The sequence below is a fragment of the Tiliqua scincoides genome, chromosome 3 (genome assembly GCF_035046505.1).
Source record: "Tiliqua scincoides isolate rTilSci1 chromosome 3, rTilSci1.hap2, whole genome shotgun sequence".
NCBI classification, from domain to species: domain Eukaryota; kingdom Metazoa; phylum Chordata; class Lepidosauria; order Squamata; family Scincidae; genus Tiliqua; species Tiliqua scincoides.
The window spans coordinates 75,969,914-75,992,594 of record NC_089823.1 but is presented as its reverse complement, the minus strand read 5'-3'; the positions used below and the strand labels follow the sequence as shown (position 1 = coordinate 75,992,594).

The window sequence follows — 22,681 nt, the reverse complement described above, 5'->3', positions numbered from 1 at the left end:
ACCCCCGGATGACCTCTCCCAGCAGCTTCATGTAGATGTTAAAAAGCATGGGGGATAAGATGGAACCCTGCGGCACCCGAAACCTCAGAGGTCGGGGTGCCGAACAGGCATCCCCCAGCACCACCTTCTGGGATCTGTCAGCCAGGAAGGAGTGGAACCACTTCAAAACAGTGCCTCCAAGCCCCAACCCGGCCAGCCGGCCCAGAAGGACACCATGGTCGATGGTGTCGAAAGCCGCCGAGAGGTCCAGCAGGACTAACAGGGTTGCACTCCCCCTGTCCATCCCCCGGCGAAGGTCATCCACCAAGGCGACCAAGGCAGTCTCCGTCCCAAACCCCGGCCTGAAGACAGATTGGAATGGGTCCAGATAATCCGTTTCTTCCAGTACCCTCTGAAGCTGGGACGCCACCACCCGCTCAATCACCTTGCCCAGGAATGGGATATTCGAGAACGGCCGAAAGTTATTTAAATTAGTGGGATCCAGGGAGGGCTTCTCCAGGAGGGGGCGAACCATATATATTACTTTAAATAAATATATTTAAATTATTTATTTAAATATATATATTTAAAGTAATAACCACATATAAAACAGTTCTTCCACACATTTATTTCCAGGTATTATTTTTTTAAAAATACATTCTAATTCATATTTATCAATTTATCAATTTCATATATATTTTTTATTTTCCTTTTTTTTGGGGAAAAAAAGTTTGAGCCATTGTTATTAACTAAGTAAATCCTCTAGTTTTCTTTAACCCTCAGGTTTCTTTTTCTTTCTTACTTTCCATTTTTCCTCCTATAATATCTTTAATAGTTTATTTCTATAACAGAGTCTAATAGATCCACACTTTCTTATATAAAATGTGTTCATTCTTCCAGTTAACTGGGATGTATTTTCTCCTTTTTGTTCCAACAAATTTTGTATTTTGTGCGTCCATGTTACTCTGTCTATCTTATCAATCTTGATCTCCATCAGCACCTCCTCTTCATCCTATAAATTTCTTGTCCGCTCCTCTGATGGTGGTTCCGTCCCTCACCATCACCTGGGAAGGGTTAATGCTGAGGTATTCAATCTGTTTGTCCCATCTCCCTAGTGAGGCGTGGCTAGCCTCCAGGGGCATCAACAGGCATCTCGGAGAGAGAGGCTGCTCTGCTCTGCTCAGCTGCACGTGCTGCCTGCTGACTTGCTGCTTTTCTGCAGCTGTGAACGAGGTGGGTGGGGCAGCATGAGGCTGAGAGGGCTTGTGAAACATGATGGGGGGAGGTGGGAGAGAAGGCTGGCTGGGCAGGCAGGCAGAGGTGCCGCATCTCATCATGGAGTTCTCTCCATGTGCAACCTCACCCCGAGGACTACGCTTCCCAGCATGCCCCTCGCCCTGGGCATCCTGGGATTGGTCAAGGCTGCTTGGGATGGAAGGAACCAGCCTGCTCCTAGTGGGGGGGGGGTGTCCAAATGCCCCAGCCTCCACTACTTGCTGTTTCACATCTATGATGCAGCAGTGGCAGCGAAGAAAAGGCTGGCCTTGCTTTGTGCAAGGCCTTTTATAGGCCTTGAGCTACTTCAAGACCTTAATTCATTCATATAAGTTCCATCTCTAATAAAGTCATTTATGTAAATTTATTCAAACTTTAATGTAAATTCTTTTTTTTCCTGGCCCCCCGACACAGTATCAGAGAGATGATGTGGCCCTCCTGCCAAAATGTTTGGACACCCCTGCCCCAGTTCATCATGTTTAAATGATGACTATCATGACCATAGATTCAATTTAAAAATGTTAAGCATTAGTTTTGTGTAAGGCCTACAGAAAGGGGAGAAGCATTATTAATTAAAAAAAATGAGTTTGTAAAAAACAAAAACACTTCTATGAGAGTTGAACTGTCTGCCTGATTGTTGAGGTCCCCCAAGGCCTCAGAAGGCCTTATAAAGACCTAAAACATCACTCCTGGTCCGTCCCCTCCCCCCCCCCCCAAAAAAACTGGAAGTGACCTTCTAAGGCCTCCTGAAGGCCATGCTTGAAGGCACTCTGAGGCCCCAATGGGGCCAGGGAAGCATTCGGAGGTCTCCTCAGAGTAAGGGAACTTTGGTTCCCTTACCCAGGTAGACCCCCAGCAGCCCCAATGGGTCTACTCAGAACTGTGCCAGCTACACAGAAGCAAGGAGACCCATGTTAGGCTCCAAGGCCTGAGAGGGATGAGGGAATAGAATCCGGCGGCAACCTCTGCTGCCGTCCCTAGCCCCTCCGAGGCCTGAAACACCCCCCCACGTTGTCCAGATCTGGTGCTCAGAAGACCCATGGCACAGCAGAATGGTAAGCGCCATTCACACTGGGGAAGGCTTGCCCGGTGAGACAGCTTTTATAAAGTGCACTATATATGCTCAAAACTCTTTTGTCCAGTTCGGGTAAGTCATTGTGTCAGTGGTCCATAAGGAATGCAATCCTATGCACACTCACTTGAGAGTAAAATCCCACCGAGATCAGTGAGACTTAATTCTAAGTAACTATGCATAGGATCAGGCTGCATGGCTCCAAGATGTGATTCTCCATCTGCACTCATCTTCCAGTACATAACAATTTGTATTTCAATATAAGGAAGAAGTTCAGCACAGTAATAAATCTATTGAACTTCACCCTCTGGCATTACTTTTTCATACCTTGTTCCGTTTCAATTTAAAATCTAAAAATACATCTTATCTTTTCTTGATGTGAGGAAAAGAAAAGATCATTCTGTAGGCCCAGGCTGTGATCCTTCAATAGAGAGACCTCTCACAATTGCAGGAGAGAAGCTGAAAAGGAAGTTGACCACATTGTAGCTAAGCTGTGTGGAGCTTGCCATTCCACTTTGAAGGCATAATTTCACCAGTGGCATCCCAATACAGTGAATGCAGGTTGGGAAAAATGTGGCCATGCTGGGCAGTGGCACAAAAGCCAAAGTCCATCAGAAGCCCATCCAGCCAACCCCTGAAGCTCATCCAGCCAACCGCTGAAACAATAGTACTAGTACCTACCTTCTTGTACGGACAAATGTGATCCCACTGAATAATTTTATCACCTGTAGCCAGTAACTGGAAGCAAACTTTTTCCATTGAAGAGAACAAAGGAGTCAGATTTGTGGTTGCTTTTATAAATAACATAGATGACACATTAGCCATACTAACCTTTTTTCCATGACCATTAATTACTATTTCTTAACTTGATTCAAAAACTTCATCTTGGATTTGGTATTATGGACATAACATTCTCATATGTTTTCACCACACATTCCCCTCATGTTGCTATCTTGGATCTCTCAAGCCCAGATCCCATTAATTCTCCCTCCTGCTTGATAGGATGATACAAATGACCAACCTCCTCAGGGCTGAGAAAGTAATTTGGTCATTGGTATGTGCACTCTGTTGTCACAGTGTTTGCTATGAAGTGTGCCTGGGCAGCCACTGTAGCCACTGATCAATACTCTGCAGTATTGATCCAGAAACAAACAAGATGGTTCACAACACTAAAAGTAAAACAGAATGAAAAACAAGTGAGCATTTCAATATGCCTTTTAGGAGACATACATTAAAGCTTCATTGGATACTGTAATGCAGTGTTTCTCAAACTGTGGGTCGGGACCCACTAGGTGGGTTGCGAGTCAATTTCAGGTGGGTCCCCATTCCTTTCAATATTTTATTTTTAATATACTGTATTAGACTTGATGCTACCATGGCATGTGACTGCATTTGGGGAAACGTGACAGATTTGTACTTTTAACAGGCTACTATGGATATGCTTTAAACAATGATAGTAAATGGGACTTACTCCTGGGCAAGTGTGGGTAGGACTGCAGCCTAGGATTGTTAAACATCTTCCTGGGTGATGATGTCACTTCTGGTCATGACATCACTTCCGGTGGGCCCTGACAAATTCTCATTCTAAAAAGTGGGTCCCGGTGCTAAAAGTGTGAGAACCACTGCTTTAGTGCATAAATAAAATTGCTTTCCGGTTGTGATATTATCATTCCCTATATTTGTAAAGTAGTATGACAGTGTGCAGAAGGAGGGAGCCATTTCTCAGTGGTAAGGTCACCTGCTTTGCTTGCAGAACCTCTTAGATTTTTTGGAAAAGACTGGGAAAGGTGGTCTGAAACCCTGGAGAACCCCTACCAGTCAGTGTATAGCCAATAGAAGTATAGTTAGTGTAAGAAAAGTGTCTGTGAGGAGATTAAGTGGAGATTTGAAAGAACTGAGAGATGGGCAGCCCAATCCTACCTAACTCCCCGTGCAGCGATGCAGCAGAGACAACATGGCATCTGTTGTATCCCGCAGGAGAGTTTCAGCATGTTGAAGCCTCCTAGAGAGAAGGGAAAGTATTCCCTTTCCCCAGGGCAAGCCCCTGCTGCCGCCATGGGTCATCTCAGACCTTCACTCATGATATTGCTGGCACAAGTCTGCATTGACCAGTGAAAGCAGATCAGTTCAGGGATGAGGGTTGGATTCAATGGGCACTCTTGCTACCAAACCTACCCCCTTCCCAGTCCCGATCTGCTCTCCTCTCTGCCCCATGCCTCCCTGTTCCACCCAACAGTGCCCCATTCTACCTCCTCCTAACCCCTGCACGATCTTACCAACAGCAGCGGGTGTTTGCTGTCTGTCATTGCACACACCCAGCTGTTTGTGGCAGTGGCCAGACTATGCTCACTGTCACATTTGCAACAGCCGTAAAGCTGTTTATGTCACCAGAATACCAGAAGTAGTGTGAATGGTCCATAGGATTGATCCATGAGGCTGCAATCCAGTGGACACATTCCTAGGAATAAGCCCCACTGAGCATAGTGAGATGCACTTCTGAGTAGACATACTCAGTAGGATTGTGCTGTGAATATTGCTGAGGTGGTGGTGGAAACAGCAGAAACCTTCTGGAGTCACACATCTCCCATCCACCAGCAAGGTCAGCACCAGAAGTGAGAGAGACTGGCGCCTCAAGACTATAGACAGCTCTGCTTCTTCACTTGGCTGCAGATTAGCAACATATATCCTCCTACTTTGTGCTAACTGATCTCAAAATTGTATATTCATTGCATTGTCGTTGTCTTTCCCTCCCCTTCTCCTCCCTCCCCTTCTCCTCTTTTTTGTGTTCCCCCTATAAGTCCTCATTGTGGTTTTCCCCCTTTTGTTATCTACTAGTATGCATTGCTCAACAGAAAGTCTGGTGAGCTAGGCGGCTAGAAGCACTGCACACTAATTTGCAGCCCTGGTATTATTCCGTCACATAGATTTTTAAAAGAACCCAATTCCCACAAATGTTTTCCCCACAACTGGGGGTTGCTGATGAGGAAAGTAGGCTTATGTAGGCTGATGATGAGGAAAGTAGGCTGAGTAGGATAGATTCTCAGGAAACTAGGTGAAGGAGATTCTGAGGGAAGCTGAGCGACAAATCTTATCGTTCAGATGTTTCTGTCGATTCTTTAGGTTTATGGGCTATGACTTCAGATCTCAGTCTTTCGGTTGTCTCAGGAATGCTTCAGCCTTTCAATCTGCTTCTATCTCAAACTTTCTATCCAGAATATTCTCCTCTCAGGGCCAAATCCTATCCAATTTTCCAGCACTGGTGCAGCCGTGCCATCGAGGTGAAAACAGCATCCTACAGTAGGGGAGCAGTAACAGAGACATCCTCCAGGTAAGGGAACATTTGTTCCCTTTCCTAATGGCTGCATTGCAGCTGCACCGGTACTGCAAAGTTGGATAGGATTGGGCCCTCAGTCACCTCAGAATCTTCTTAATTCATTCTCCTCAGAATCTCATGGTTTGCAAGCTCCCTGGGCCAAAACTCCATAGGGTTTCATGTATAAAACAGGGCCCAAAGAATTCTACTATATTAAATGTTCTCTTTTCCTCTTCCACACCGCTAACTTCAATGACATCGTTATCCACAACTTTATACAACTAAAAATAGTACACCCTGTGTCATTTTTAGAGAGCTCTAAATTTTGCTTTATTGCCAAGACTTGCCAAATTAATAAGGATGTTCTGAAGTAGTTTTTTTTTTATAAGGCCTTATTACTGGGCTGTGTCTTTGTGTTAAATTGCAATTACTATGATACAGAGCACCAAAAATTTGCAGAACGCCGCAATTCAATGTTTTAGCCGATGTTTTGCTTCAAAGTTTTGCTTACTAAGTTTATGCAGATGAGACATGGAATTCTCAGCCAGGTTTTTCTGCAGCTCTTATAGGATCTATAAAAGGACTAAACCTCTCAGTTCCTACTCTGGCAAGCAATCTGTGTGGGGGGGGGGGGCGCAATCCTAACCCCTTATGTCAGTGCTTTCCGGCACTGGCATAGAGGTGCTAATGGGACATATGCTGCATCCTGCAGTTGGGTGTCACTCACGGAGGCCTCCTCAAAGTAAGGGAATGTTTGTTCCCTTACCTCAGAGCTGCATGGCCCTTATGTCAGTGCTGGAAAGCACTGACATAAGGGGTTAGGATTGCGCCCTGTGTGCATTAAATAAAGGTCATTCTGTCTTTACAAAGGCTGTGAAAGGACAATAGATTTCCCTGCAGAGAATATAACATAACTATTTAAACATAATTAACAATGAGATGTCAGTCACTGATTGTACTTTTACTTGATTTTATGTCTGGGGAGTTTCAGTGCTCCCAATTAGCCTTAATGGGGGCACCAGTGCCTAGTTATCAAACTGACAGTCTTGACCTGTCTGCCGGAAGCAACTGTAAAATAGTATGGAAAATGAACAGGAATAGCAAAAAGCCTCCCTGAAAATTTGGACACAAACATGGTTTATGTGCCTATTCATGTTTTGTATGACAATATTGGAAATTATTATGACCCTGTGGTATCTAGTATGGAGAGGAATAGATGCCTTGCTAATGTAAATTGCAGGTGGTTATAAGGGAACATGCTGAGAATACTTTTACATCCTAGCCGCCTTTGTGCATTCCTGTTCTCGGTTGAGCCTTATAAAAGGTAAAATTACCTTATCTGTTATATAATTTCATCAGGGTTCCCCTTTAGTTTAAGGAGCCTGTGACTATGCTTCTCTTTAGACACTGAACTCTGGCATTGTCAGATTGAAGACCCCTGCCCAGAGGTCTATGTACAGGTGCAGGATTTTTGATGTATCTACTAAGCTACATCACCTGAGCATCCGTTTCCTAATTTACTTCCAAGTAAGTAGAGAAAACTTTCTGAAGATGAGCTCTTTAGAAAGGGTCTTCGTAAGAGCAGTAAAGATCAGAATTGCCCCTGAAGGAACTAGGATTTTTGATCAAATTTCACACTGTCCTGATTGAGAATAAAACGATTCAGCTGTTTCGTGCGGTTTATCTTCTTTTGGTTTTGTTTTGGCTGCTGCTCTTTCTAGTTGGTTTTCCTGAGACTATGAAGGAAATATAGCTTCTAAATCAATAGTTCTCAAACTTTTTAGAGGTCATAGAGCAGTGATTTTCAGCCTGTGTGCCATGGCACATTGATGTGCTGTGAATGGTCTGGAGGTGTTCAGCAGGAGTTTGATGGAGTATCATTTATTAGTAGGGCCATTGAGGGATGCGAGCCTCCCACCAGCAGTGTGGTATGCCTTGTCTATTGTCAAAAAACAGATGGTGTGCCCTGACAATTTTAGTGCCTTGTCAGTGTGCCATGAGATGGAAAAGATTGAAAATCGCTGCCATAGAGGTGGCTGCCTGATCTGAATTGGGTGGAAGTGCTCCCCCACCCCCCGCCCACAGTAGCAGCTTGTTTAATCCTTGATGCACACAGTCTAATCTGTCCACACCAAAAATTGGGCCATGACCCACTGGTAAATTCCAGATCCACTGTTTGATAACCACTGCTCTAACATATATCCTACAAAGGACTTTTGTCTAGGATTAAATGTCTGTAGGTTAACTATTTTTTGAGTCAGATACTTGACTTGATGCTACAAAATAACCAATTCAAAAAAGTTCTGGGACCAGACATTTTTATATTATTTCAAGATGCAGTAGCATCAAAGTTCATTGATTTTTGTTTCTGATCGTAGCAAAAATAGAGCTATTCAAAAGTCTTGGTAAGGAGCCAAAATCATGGCATCCAACTTGGAAAAGAGTCATCATTATCAGTGTTTTATAGACCATTATCATTACTTAGAGTACAAAATATTAACAGTGATATTATTTATTTATTTTAAAAGTTTTATATCCTGCTTCATTGTCAGAGAGACTTGAGGTGGCTAACAGCATATTTTAAAGTACAATATAGCATTAAAAACAAGCATAACACAAAATAAAAACATCATTAAAAAACAACACAACAGAGGAACAACAACAGTGTTATCTCGGTTTAAAAAAAATCAAAAGCAGAAATAGTATATCTGAATATTGAACAAAATATTAGTAGGAAGTTGTAACACTGTATTGAAGAGAAAGGAGAACTCCTCAAGTGTATGTAGAAGTTTCTCTGACAGTTTTAGTTATCTTTACCAGGATTGCAATAAAAAAAATTTTTTTTAGAAAACGCATGGAGAAAGACGCATTGAAAATGCTTACATTTATCCTACTACTAAAATAACTATGGAAGTTTTGTACTTTTCCTGCAAACAACAGCTTCCTAATTCTCTAGACCAGTGGTTCTCACACATTTAGCACTGGGACCCACTTTTAAGAATGAGAATCTGTCAGGGCCCACCATAAGTGATGTCATGACCAGAAGTGACATCATCCAGCAGGAAAATTTTTAACAATCCTAGGCTGCAATCCTACCTGCACTTACCCAGGAGTAAGTCCCATTTACTATCATTGTTAAAATAATATACATAGGAGCTTGTTAAAAGTACAGGTCCTTAACATTTCCCCAAATGCATACCATAGTAGCATCAAGTCTAATATATTAAAAATAAAATATTGACATGAATGGAGACCCACCTGAAATTGGCTCGCGACCCACAGTTTGAGAAGTACTGCACTAAACTGTTGCAAATACCCCAGACATAGATTCTCTTATGTATACAGACTGTTCCCAAAATAAATAATAATGGGTAAATAATACTGGAGTGGGAATTCCACATGAGTATCACATAGTCCCTAGTTCAAGTGGTGATTAGTAAAAATAGCTGTAAATACTATATCATATCAGACATACCTCTCTTAATCAAATGCCATTAATACGTGGGCTGTCATTAATCTGTTTAGCTGTGGCCAAGTGCGGACAAGAATGATTGGTTAGAAACACAGCTTGTAGAAAGTATCAATTTGGCCTGCGTGAAATAACCTTCTTTTAAAAGGTTTTCAGAAGAACATTTTAACCATTATGACTGCAGAGATAATGTCCCTGTAGAAGGTTAAGCACAGCTAATGTAGCAACGTAAAAATGTGGAGCAGTCAGAACAGTCACTGTGAGTACCGAACTTCATCGTTTCAATCGATCAGAGAGATCAGCCTTAAAGGACCAGTGCTGCATCAACACTGAGCACTTAAGAACTGTTCTTTAAAAAAGAATTGGATGGCTCAACACACGGATAGTAATGAGACATGCACTGCATTGCTAAATACAGGATTAATGACCCAGAATGCTCTTTTATTTTGATGTTAAAAACAGGAACCTAAACCAACTAGTTTCATTCTCTTATAGTGCAAGCCTATGCGTGTCTACTCAGAAGTAAGTCCCATTGTTTTTAAGGGAACTGACTCCCAGGTTCTTAGTTCTTCTGCCATTCCAATTAGGGATTAAAACATTGTAAAGAAACACATCATGCTCTAAGTTTAAGAAACTGAGGGCGCAATCCTAACCCCTTATGTCAGTGCTTTCCAGCACTGACATAAGGGCAATGGAGCTCTGAGATAAGGGAACAAACATTCTTTTACTATGAGGAGGCCTCCATTAGTGACACCCAACTGCAGGATGCAGCACACGTCCCATTGGCACCACTATGCTAGTGCTGGAAAGTACTGACATAAGGGGTTAGGATTGCACCCTGAAAGTCCAGTGGATCACAACAGGATAATTAAACATGTTCTTAATCATTTTCTAAATGTTGGGACTGAACACACAGTAAGTCTTAATAGCAGGGTTGATTTTAAATTTTTAAAATCAGTTAATTTAAGTTTCTAAGTAAAATAAATTGGTTCAAAGACAGGAAAGGGGGTGTCTTTTTAGAGAACTTCTTTAAAATCAAATCCTAAAAGATTTGATTCCAAATTCCAAAATTATAGATATTTGGCCAGGATGATATACGTCTGCATTTGCCTAACAGATTTTGTTGTGAACAGCCTGATATCTGCACCACTTCCACTGGCAATCTGCAGAAAAATGAATGCAGAGAAACAGCAGGGGTGGCTCATCCCTGAGCCCGACTGAAGCAGTTGTCTCAAGCATCAGATGGGAGGGGGGGGAGAGCACATCTCCAACCTTTCACTTACCTCCTTGTACTGGAAAAGGAAGAAGAGGGATGGAACAAAAGAGTAAATGCAGAGAAGAGAGTATCTCCAACACTCTAGCCCACCACTCTCTTGCCTCCACACTCCAGTTCAGTCTTTTCCTTCCTTTTCCAATCCAGGGAGCAAGAAGAGCAGATACTGGTGCATCACTGGGTATGGGGAGGATAGCATTTGGCATGCTGCTTCAAGAGCCAGGAGGGCTTGAACTGGCCTGGGACACTACAAGTACATTCTCTTTACCTTCACAGATTGCAAGGGACTTTAATTTTGGAACACTACTTCCTGTTGCAGCTTTAAGATGTAAATATTATTCTGAGCACCAATCTGAGCATCATAACTGAAATGATAATGAAAATGCCTGTACTACCAGCCCTGGTTTGCAACGTTTATTCGCATATTTTTGATCTATTTGTGCCTGGATCAGATGGCTATGCCTAAAAATATTCTCTCCATTAGGACACTAGCCATAGAAATGCTGTAAGCATCCTGTAACTAAGGAAGTTATCCTCAGAGTATCTTGTATCAGAGCAATTTTGAGTGCAATCACTAATGGTCTCCTTATTACCGTCATTTCAGTGATATCAGTAATGAAAACTCTGGTACATTATTGCACAATCTGTTTTTCTTCCATAGGCTTATTCTTAGCAAAAATATAGTAACTCTACTTAGGCTTATTTGTTCATTTTAGTCATCTTATGGCTCAATCTTATCTTGGGTCTATGGCAGTGGATCTCATTATCCACTGCCATAAGTCCTGTTATGGTAGTGTTAAAGGTATGCCACTGTTAGGTTCTCCACAGCCACCAGTGCAAATGACCAGCCCGATATTCTTATCCCATCCCTCATGCACCAATATCCTCGTCCCATTTTTCCCCAGTCTCTCTCCCTTACTCATGCACCAGCAAAGTAGCTGATGCAGATCTGAGGTTCCCACTGGGCAAATAGAGGCTAATCCCCAGGCAAGAGAACAGATGTTCCCTGGAGAAGGTCTCTGTGACTGCCCTCTGCAGTCCCCTTCCTTACTAACCATATAGGGATGTTAAACGGTTGCTTTCTTCTTTATTCCAGGTCATGGGTTATATGGAACATTTGAAATGCTGTCCTCCTGGAGGAAAACGAGAGAAGACCAGCATGTTAAAGAGAGGACGGCGGCTGTATTTGCGGACTCCATGCTCTCCTTCTCTCTCACCACTGCCATGTATCTGGTCACTTTTGGAATAGGTGCCAGCCCCTTCACTAACATTGAAGCAGCCAGAATCTTCTGCTGCAACTCCTGTATTGCAATTTTCTTCAACTACCTCTATGTACTCTCCTTTTATGGTTCCAGCCTCGTGTTTACTGGCTACATAGAAAACAACTACCAGCATAGTATCTTCTGCAGAAAGGTACCAAAGCCAGAGGTGTTGCAAGAGAAGCCTGCCTGGTACCGGTTTCTTCTGACAGCCAAATTCAGCGAGGACACGACAGACTCGGAGGAGACACACAGCTACGAGAGTCACCTTTTGGTGTGTTTCCTCAAGCGTTATTACAGTGACTGGATAACGAACACGTACGTCAAGCCTTTTGTAGTCCTCTTTTACCTTATTTATATTTCCTTTGCCTTAATGGGCTACCTGCAGGTCAACGAAGAGTCAGACCTTAGTAACATTGTAGCAACTGCGACACGAACCATGGAGTACACTGCTGCTCAGCAGAAGTACTTCAGCAATTACAGCCCAGTCATTGGGTTTTACATCTATGAATCCATAGAATACTGGAACATGACCGTTCAAGACGACATGCTAGAGTACACCAAGGGGTTTGTGAGGATATCGTGGTTTGAAAGTTACTTAAATTACCTTAGAAAACTCAACATATCCACTGGATTACCCAAAAAGAATTTTACAGATATGCTGAGGAACTCCTTCCTAAAAGCCTCCCAGTTTGCCCATTTTTCCGAGGATATCATTTTCTCCAAGAAATACAACAACGAAATCGACGTTGTGGCCTCTAGAATGTTCTTGGTGGCTAAGACAATGGAAACCAAACGGGAAGAGCTTTATCACCTCCTGGAAACCTTAAGAAAGCTCTCTCTCAAATCAAAAGTCAAATTCATTGTTTTCAACCCATCGTTTGTATACATGGACCGTTACGCCTCCTACGTGGGTGCCCCTTTGCAGAACTCCTGCATTAGTGCTTTATTCCTGCTGGTCTTCTCGGCATTTCTGGTGGCAGACTCTCTCATCAATGTATGGCTCACGCTCACTGTTGCCTCAGTTGAATTTGGAGTTATAGGTTTTATGACCTTGTGGAAAGTAGAACTGGACTGTATTTCTGTGTTGTGCTTAATTTATGGGATTAATTATACAGTTGACAACTGTGCACCTCTCTTGTCAACATTTGTCCTGGGCAAAGATTTCACAAGAACTAAATGGGTAAAGAATGCCCTAGAAGTGCATGGGGTAGCTATTTTACAGAGCTACCTCTGCTATATTGTTGGTCTGATTCCTCTCGCAGCTGTGCCTTCAAATCTGACCCGTACACTGTTCAGGTGCTTGTTTTTGATAGCATTAGTCACCTTCTTTCATTGCTTTGCCATTTTACCTGTGATACTGACTTTTCTGCCACCATCCAAGAAAAAGAGGAAAGAGAAGAAAGCTCCTGAAAACCGGGAGGAGATAGAGTGCGTTGAAATGGTGGATATGGATAGTACCCGAGTGGTTGACCAAATTACAACAGTCTGACTAGCTGGGTTTGTTTTGCCTTTTTTTTTAAAACCCTAGATATTACTGGGAGAAGAAAATCATATTGATTTAACAATAGGGTTTGGATTTCTGTTTCCAATTAAAACCAGAAGGCATCTAAAGCATTGGGGGGGGGGGGAGACGGGACGACAGATCTGTACATGATTGGCCTTCACATAAAAAAAGTACAGTGGAATTTACATGCACCCAATACAAAGAGAAGGTTAATATGTGTTGCTACCTGAGATAAGATAATAGAGGTGGGTTACTAAATAGCATTCTGCCACGTCTACCCTGCAGATGCTGCTACCCTTGGGGCAGAGTCCCAGCACATTGAAAGGTCAACTGTCAAGGCTGAAGGAGCACTAACTGTACATTTTGGACATCCAGGCTTTAGTAAACTTTCAGCACAGCAATAACTTAAATCAGTGAGTCAGCAATTCTGGATCTTAGCCATCACATCTAGTGTTCCTTTCTATTGCTTTTTCTTTCTTTTTTTTCTGAATGGAAACGTATATGCAAGTTTGTAAAACAAAACAAAAAGCCAAGCAAATCAGATTACACAAGGGATAAATACAGCAATCACTGTCAGCATAGGATCATGTTGCGGTTGCCTTCTTTTCTGACTTAGATGTTTCAAAAATGTAATTACCCCAGTATATTTTTTTAAATATGACATGATTTTGTAGCTTTTCATTTTAGAAACATGCAAGCGAATTAATTGTGTGTAAAAGATACACAAGTAATTCTGGTACTCTGATGCAACTCTGTTTTCTGAATGTGTTTGTTCTGAGTCATGGAATCTGGTTCACCAATGATAGATTTTGTAGCACTCTCTTAAATATGCTAGAGGATCTAATGGCAGATAACAGACTATACTAAGCACTTCACCACCAAAATCCATGAAACAAGCCTCAGATGCCTAAATCTCAGCAAGTAAATGTGAATGTTAGGGCTCTTTTTCAAATAAGAGCCTTCACTCCAGGCCATTCACTAATAATGCACACTTAAGAGGATCAATGAGCAGCTTTACATAACATGTATCACAGGCCTCAATCTCCTTCAGTAATCACCACCATAGACATGAGTCATGGAAATGAGCAAGACTGGAAGAAATTCTTCTTCTAAAAGAAGTCTTAATGCTGCATTTTAATGTCCCTTAAGGAAATGTTAAACTCAGCTGAACAATTATGGATGACAAGAAGTTCCTCCACCACAGGGCAGAAGGTTCCTTTGATTATATTGTGCTAGAGACAGGTGGAAAATAATTCTACAGAAAAATAACTAAAATTATTGCAATGATTGATACTACAGGAGACTAAACTTTTAAAAATCTACAGCCTCTTTCGTACTCTGTACCTTTATTATTTAAGCTGTGAAGTATACAGGATTCTCCTTCCTTCATTTGAACCTCACAACAACTCTGTGAGGTAGGCTAAGGAATGAGAGAGCAACTGACCCATAGTCACTCAATGAGCTGAATGCAGTTTTGAACCTGGAGCTACCCATTCCTAGTCCAAAACAATGAGCATGAGACCTACACTACACCATACCACCTCTCTATTAATTAAATAGTAACATTTATAATTTGGAGTGACACAGCTCACGCCTTACAAAAAATGGACTTTCAAGAGAGAATGGGTAAGCAGATCCAGTGGTGCTGCCTGAGCTGCTATGGCACAATGTTTGTGGCAGAGCAGCTCATATAAGATGTTATGTGATTATGCACAGAGATGCCAAACACCCCTCAAGAAGTCACTAGCACAGATGCCAAACACCCCTTGCTGCAAGAAGGCACTAGCTCAGTGTTGCACTGTCAAAGCAGCACTAGTCAGCCAACCCTTTAAATCTCTGAAAAAGCTCTTTGATCAACAGAGCTGGGATGGGGTTGTGCTGATCCAGTACAGGGTAGGGTATTGGGTTCATAGACCAGGGCAAAGCAATGAATTGTCCCCTTATATGCTAGTTCTTTCTTCACTACTTTAGAAAATAAGAATGAGATATTAATATCATAGGTAGGAAACTAAGGGCGCAATCCTAACTAGGAATTAGGCTGGCGCAAGAGTTGCGCCAGCCCAGGAGGGCCACAAATGTACTGTAAAGCACTTTTGCACCTCCTCATGTGTCGGCTGGGCCAACGCAGGGATGTGTGCCAGCCCACTGAGGCTGCATCCAGCCTCCAGACCTACATGGAGAGGTAAGGCTGCACCAGCAGAGCTCAGTCGACGCAGGGGTCTGGGGAGGGTGGGGAGGAGATGGGAGGGAGGCATTCCAGGGCAGGGGGAGGACGGGCAGAGAGCGTTCCAGGGGGCAGGCAGGTGGGGTGTGGGAGGCAGGGCTGGGACTCAGTAGTTATGTTGGATCCCAAACCCATTCCCTGAGCATTGCAGAGCAACTCCAAGTCACTCCGTTCTTCTGAGACTTGTGTCACCTCCTGAGGGCTGAGTCCATTGGGGCTTTACCTGGGAGTAAGGGGAAGAATTTCCCCTGGCCTCCTGACTGCCTGTTCCAGCGCAAGATAGGATTGTGCTGTAAATAAATTTGTGGCTTTTGTAAAGGATCCTCTAATGAACAAAGATTTTAGCTGGAAAAATACTTGGAATGAACTTTTGTGTTCAGATCATAAGAAGCACCCTTTAAGAACTTGGGGTTGGGCAGCCCAATCCGAACCTGTGCTGGCACAGCCAGGCCCACAACCTATGCTGTATCTAGTGCACATAAGGAACAGGCTGGAAGAATTCTCGGGAATATTTTTCCCCTTATCCTGAATAACCCTCCAGGCTACCCAGTGGGTCTGCTAAGATCTGCACCAGCTAAATCACTGGCTCAAGTCTGAGCAGCCCTGTCTAGGGCATTCAGGCCTGGGTGGGAGGATAGGGTACAGTGAAGGGCTCCTCCACCAATCCCACTCCCTTCCAGGCCTGATTGACCCCCCCCCATTTCGCCCTTACCGAAACACCCCCTCCCTACCACCGTTCCACCTTCCCCAATGCCCTGTGTCGCTCGGTGCTTTGCTTACCTCTGCTAGTGGCCAGGGGTATGGATCTAGCACCAGGGAGCCGGTGCAGGCCTTCCATTCTAGGCCAGTGCTTAGGGTTGCACTGTCAAGGAAGACACACATTTTACCCCATACTAACACAATGAGGCTCTCCTGAACCACAGGTGATTCTAGCAGTCTGTGACTTGGACTTTGAAGATAACCCTGCAGTATCATTTGCTGGAGCAAATTAGCAATTGGCTTTGGTCTCTTTTGTTCATTGTGAGATCTGCAACATTCTAGCCATTCTTGCCGCTTTGCTTTGATGAAAGAGTTTCTTTTGTTGCACCTCACCTGTTGTGTATCTGTATGCTTGTGAAAGTTAAGATGTTTTGTTTCAATGTAAAATATTTTGCCATTCTTGCCAACCTGAGAGGTATTTAAGCAGGAGACATTTGTACACCTGCCAAACCTTTCTCCTTTCCAAAATGGAAACAAAACAAAAAAACCATAATTCTCCAATTTGGCAAGCTGCTATGTGGATAAAACTCAGATGAATTTACAATAGCAAGTGGAAGTTGTAATGCAATTTCTCTGTTGGTGACTCTCTATGTATAAGAGACAGGACAGGACTTCTTAGTAACAACCAAAGCTAGAAGTGCAATTCTATGCAAGTTTACTCCACTTCTGAGTCCAATTGGGTTACTCCCAGATGACCATGCATAGGATTGCAGCTTAAATGTACTTTGAATTTGTCAGAGGTCACTGCAATGTGGTTTCTCAAGCTTGTGCATAAAGTACACAAACATTCCCTTGACAAAGGTTTATACTGAAATGCAAGGGAATACCCATACTACGTAGTAGCTGACCTTCCTAAGTGTACAACACCACTATTGTAGAGTACATACTGCCTTAAGAGGGAGATGAATATTTCATCCCCCAGCTCCAGGGCACTAAAGGCAAGCCCTATCATATTTCCAGTAATTATGGGCAACATTTTTGATTGGGTGAAAAGTTAAGCTACTCATGACATCAACAACAACATGATTTTATTCCCCTTATGTTGCAGCAAATGTTTTTATCTACATACCATCTTCAGGTTCTTAATTTTTTGAAAGTTGAAATAATTAAAATATCAATAACTGAAATTATTATTTTTTCTGAATTCCTGCTTCTGAACTGAGAGCAATTTAAATTTGATCCCCAAATACACAATGGAGGAAATCCAGTCAAAGGTCTGCATATTTAAATCTCATTGAAATTAATGCTGCTTGAGCAGCAAGTCTGTGCTGGATTGTGGCCATTGAGCTTAGGCTTTATATGGCCTATCATTTTATTCCCAGAACACCACCTACTTAGTCTAAGTGCTCATAGCTTAAAAGGTAGTTACAGGGAGCTTTTAAATTTACTGTATTGCAATTCCTTTAACTGATTACCTCATTTTAAAACATTGCAACATCCATTTAATAACTGATCAGTCATAGCAGTTTTTTATTTTTTATTTTTTTTTACTCTGGGGAAAAAATAAACGTAATTGACTTTGCCCAGCAAGTTCATTCACTGTAGTCTTCTTGGAGATATTATTCTTTATAGTGGCACTGAGTGAGTTCATTCTCCATTTACAGGCATTCTGAATCTAGAGGGAAATGAGAAAGAAAAACTGGAGCAACTGGAACAATTTCACTGTAAATGGTCCATATCCAAAATTTATTCCCATCCCTTTATTGGGATGTATCCCTAATACAAATTAGATTGACACTAGAAATGAAAATCCTGAAGAAAAGCTACCTGGTAAGAAAAAAATTGATCTTTTTCTATATGTCAGGTTAGACCTATAAAAGCTTAAAGTCCTCTCTAAATGGTACATTGAAAACTACAGATTCTCTTTGCAACATGGAAGGTTCCATATGCTTGTTCTTGAGGCAAAGGACAAGGATTTTTTGATATTGTCTATTCCTTGGCTCAGCCAGTACCAATAGGTTAGCCCTGCTCCAATCAATGATTTGGTTCCATAAAGATAACAGATGTAAAACTAATTTTAAGAAAGATTCATTTTGTTTGAGAAATTTGGGGATGTCTACATTTGCTGTGAAAACCTATCTTCAAACAACAGATTACTACAAACATTCTATCTTAAGCTTGAAGGCCTTTGTTTTTGGAGGAAAAACAATCTTAAAGTAGCTATTCACTGCCCTCTAAGAGAAACTGTTTTCTTTGGTGTATGTAAATACCTAAAATAAACCCAAGTGATTCTAAACTGTATCTTTATTAATGAGAAGCTGACGACCATGTCATTTACTTCTCTTGCATGGGACAGTGGATTTCAAGAACACAAGCTAAGGATTTTAAGGGGATGGTTTATTGGCTCTATACATTTTGAGTCTCTTGACTCTTTTGCAGGGGCAACTTGGTATAGCTCTTTCCAAAGGTACTTGAAGGTGGTAAAGAAAGTATTTTTTGCTCTTTTGGGAGGAAATTGATGGCCCTTGACAAAGAACCAAAATACTCAAAATGTGTTGGGCTAAGAAACCCTCTTCTATGCACTTTGAGGTCTTCTGTCTATGTTCTTGAGGCAGTTTACAGGAGGGGTAACCTCCAAATTTTGCACAGTATATAAAACAACACATTGTTTCTTCCCATCTAGCCACGAATCAAATGAATAAAAAGTAAACAAAGTCAGAATGTTATCATCAAGGAACAATTTGAGCCATGCAAATGCAAACAAATTCAGTCAGATTCCTGTCTAAATAGGAATGCTGCCTTGTACTCATTTTGAAAGGCAGTGAACACATGACACTGCTCAGAATTATCAACACCATCCAGCAGCAGTTCTGCAGGGTATCCCAGCTGTACCAGAAGATTCCAGGGATTGAACCTGGGACCTTCTGCATGCAAAGCAGGTACTCCCTTACTGAGCCTTGGCTTATCTCCTTTATCTCTAGCACAGGCAGGTATCCCTAGATCAAGGCTGGCCTAAGTAGGTGTGGGGCCGAATTCTGGATAGTCCTTGAGGGGAGGGGGGGCATTGCATGCTGCCTACATCATAACAAGTTGAGTGGTGGCAGCTCAGGCCAGGTGCAACACCAAGTGCCAGTGGAGCACCCAGAAGTAGATCATGTCACTGCCAATTACTTCCAGAGTGGCCCAATTTTGAGCCAGTTGGAAGCAGGGGTGGGCAAGCAGGCCCAGCAAGAGCTCTGCTCGCTGTACCGGCCTCTGCATGAAGGTAAGCTTCCATGCAGAGTGACGGCTGTAAGCAGCCCACTCTCCACTGCAGTATGTGGCCCTCCCAAATTCAAGACCTTATTTGACCAAGTGGTAAAATTGGCCTAAAGTCAGCCTGGCTCTAGAGAACAAATGATGGGACTACTTTGGAACTTCACAGCATCCAGATAAAAATCAATAGTTTCTAAACACTCTGGGGAAAGGGCTGAACCCTTAAGGACAATACCCCTAGCAACTCACACTAAATTTAACAAGTTATCCCCCAAACGGCAAAAACAGTGATTTCTCATGGACAGGGACTAGAAAATACATATGGGTTGTCCATGATAAATGGACACAATTGGGAGCATATGAAGCTGAAGTTCGATGTGGGTGAGCACGTGGAGATGCTAAATAATGAACACATTGAGAAGATGGCCTTTGTACTGCTGATACCTCAGGCAGAAACTAAAGGTTAGGCTTGAAAGCAACATTATTGACTGAAATATATAACTGATATAAAAAGCATTTCATGCAACTCTTGTTGATTCAGAGCAGTGAATGAAACTGCAGAGGTAATGAACCGACAAGTAGAAAGCATCAGCAAAAAAATTGGAGGGGTTTACCAAAAGACGAGGATTCATTTACAGGCTATGGAGCATGAAAGCACAAAACAAGTGCTAGATAAATGGGGAAGGGTGGTAATTCAATTTTTTTAAGAGGAGGCATTATAGAATAAAGTCTATTTTTAATATGCTTGCCCATAAGACAGAGAGGAGAAAACACAAACCTTTCCACCCCATCTTTGATTTTGTACCTAGTGGCAAGCCCAATCCTAACCCATTCTGGAACAGGCAGGCCAGCTTTGCCCGGGAGTGGGGTTAGGAATCAGTACAAAGCTCCTGGCTTCACCCCCTGACCAGGCTTGGCCCACCCATGGACCCAACTGCCACCCATCCTCCTCCTACCAGGAATGCCCCTGTTCCGCCCTCCCCTGCCCTCCCCAAGCTCCCACGCCAGCCTGACTCAGCTGGCACAAACATACTGGTGCGCTGACTCTGAGGGGCCTGTGTCAGCCTCCAGAGGCTGGCACACTGATGTGCACCAGCCTTCATCTTCTCCCAGGGGCACAAAAGTGTTATATGGCACTTTTGCGACACCTCTGAGCCAGCACAAAGGATTTGCGCTGGCCCGAAGGCCAGTTGGGATTGCGCCCTAATTCTCATAAAATGCTGGCCTATTGATGCTTTTTTAAGTAACCGTAGTGTAGGGATGTGATATAGGGAATCATCTTTGGTGATTGTATTAAATACTCTGGCAAGAATGGGTGAAATCTAGGCACAGTTACTCATATCGGTTGCATTGGAACTACAGTCACTAGACCCATCTTCTTTCCTTTTGTTCTTATATTTAAAAAAAAACCCTCATAACATGAAGAAAATTGCCACCTGGTTTAACTGCATCTTCATTAATACTTTGGTCTTTTGCAATCAGTTTTGTTTCAGTCAGTTGTTTTAGGGCACAATCCTAACCGCTTTCCAGCACTGGCATCGCAGTGCCAATGGGACATGTGCTGCATCCTGCAGTTGGGTGTCACTTACGGAGGCCTCTTCAAAGTAAGGGAATGTTTGTTCCCTTACCTCGGAGCTGCATTGCCCTTATGTCAGTGCTTTCCAGCACTGACAGAAGGGGTTAGGATTGCGCCCTTAGAGTGAAAAACTATTTCATGTCAGCACTGGTTTTTTTTTCTATTCCTTGTCTCTGTGTTTCAGTATGAAACATTTTAAATGTTAAATGGCCCAAGTTTCTGAAGAGTTTGCTGTATTAGGTAGCAGACTTGTAACAGGCTAATCTCTCATTTTCTCAAACAGCAGCAGTGGAAATCATGCAAAACATCCAATGGTGCAAACCAGAAATGAAATCAATGCAATTAGCTGCTAAATATGTGATGCACTTTTGAAATACCTGATCAATCAGCTATAACATGGGGGAGAAGTATGTCTCACTAGAGGGCAATTCAAACAGAGAAGCCCCATGCCTGCATCTTGGGACAACCTGAAGGCTCATAGAGGGTTCACTGCCATCATTTCAAAAATTGTTAAAATTGGTCCTCCATGGAGGTCAAGGACAATACATGAGACTACTGTGATTGTGGGGTCATAATGGCCCATGAAAGGATTCCACTAGTCAAGCAAATTAGGACCAGCGTCCGTTTCAGGGACAAATTCTTTCCATGGGCTCCTTCCTATCTGTTTTGGCCCTGAAAGAGTCACTCTGCCATGTCAGTGAGCAGTAGCGGACTCTTCTGAGGAGCGTGAACTCTTGGTAGCTGCCCACCAATGCCAATCCCTGATGCTGGTTCAATTAATAGTGCATATATAGCTCCCACATGGAAGTGCTAGTTCTCACAGTGCCTCTGTGTGAGTGCTTCCCCATTGTAAGTGTGGGAGCAGCTTGCATGCAGTCCCGAAGGGCATGAGTAAGAGAAGTGGGGGGAGTAAACAGGAGTGTTTAATTGGAAATGTCTTAATGTTGCATCCCAAAATATGACAGAATAATGTTAATGTCAAATGTTAAGTCCATTCCTGTTCAATCTGAACAACTTCTGAAGCCACACACTCAACAGTACAACCCTCAATTTCCTCCCTCTGTAGGAAGCAATTTGAAAACTGAGTCACTGGCAATTTCCCCTCTACAGTTACCTATCCGTTTGATTTAAAGGAGCTTCTTGGGGGAAAGGTGCATCTGGGGGGAAGATGTTTCTAATTGGGAAATACTGCCAATGGTGCAAACCGGAAATGAAACCAGTGCAACTTTATCTTCATTTTCTGACAATAACAGGGCCTGGAAGCTGGCAAGCCATAGTGGCAGACTGGAAAAAAATGAGACCCTCAAGAACAACAGAGATATAACACAGACCTGACCAAGAAGAACTGAATGCAACATTCATTTGCCCAATAAATCCAGTTTATTGTTTTCTCTTATCCTTCCGGAGGAAATGGAGGCTAGCTATTTTCAACCCTTTTCATTTCACGGCACACTGACAAGGTGCTAAGCTTGTCAAGGCACACCATCAATTTTTCAACAATTGACAAGGCACAACATGCTGCTGGTGTAGGGTTCATACCCCCAACAGCCCTACTAATAAATGATCCTCCCCAAAACCCCAGTGACACATCTGCAAACCATTTGCACCATACCAATGTGCCATGGCACACTGGTTGAAAATCACTGCTCTATACTCTTGCCAAATATTCTAGTCCAACATACATATAAAAGTATCTTCATAGTAATAATATGTTTAGAACAGTCTATATTTTCCTTTCTCCCTAGCAAGCTTCCCAACCATTGCAGTGCTAGTATCTAAA

The 22,681-nt window shown here is 42.7% G+C and overlaps 1 protein-coding gene across 2 annotated transcripts in view; it reads left to right on the top strand.

Moving 5' to 3' along the window:
• Positions 1-13,132, top strand: part of PTCHD1 (patched domain containing 1) — a 58,294-nt gene extending 45,162 nt beyond the window's left edge. For both annotated transcript variants that reach the window (XM_066621923.1, XM_066621922.1), the window contains one exon: positions 11,478-13,132. In XM_066621923.1, the coding sequence (XP_066478020.1) occupies positions 11,478-13,132 (1,655 nt within the window). The remainder of the gene's footprint in view (positions 1-11,477) is intronic.
• The last annotated feature ends 9,549 nt before the right edge of the window (positions 13,133-22,681 follow it).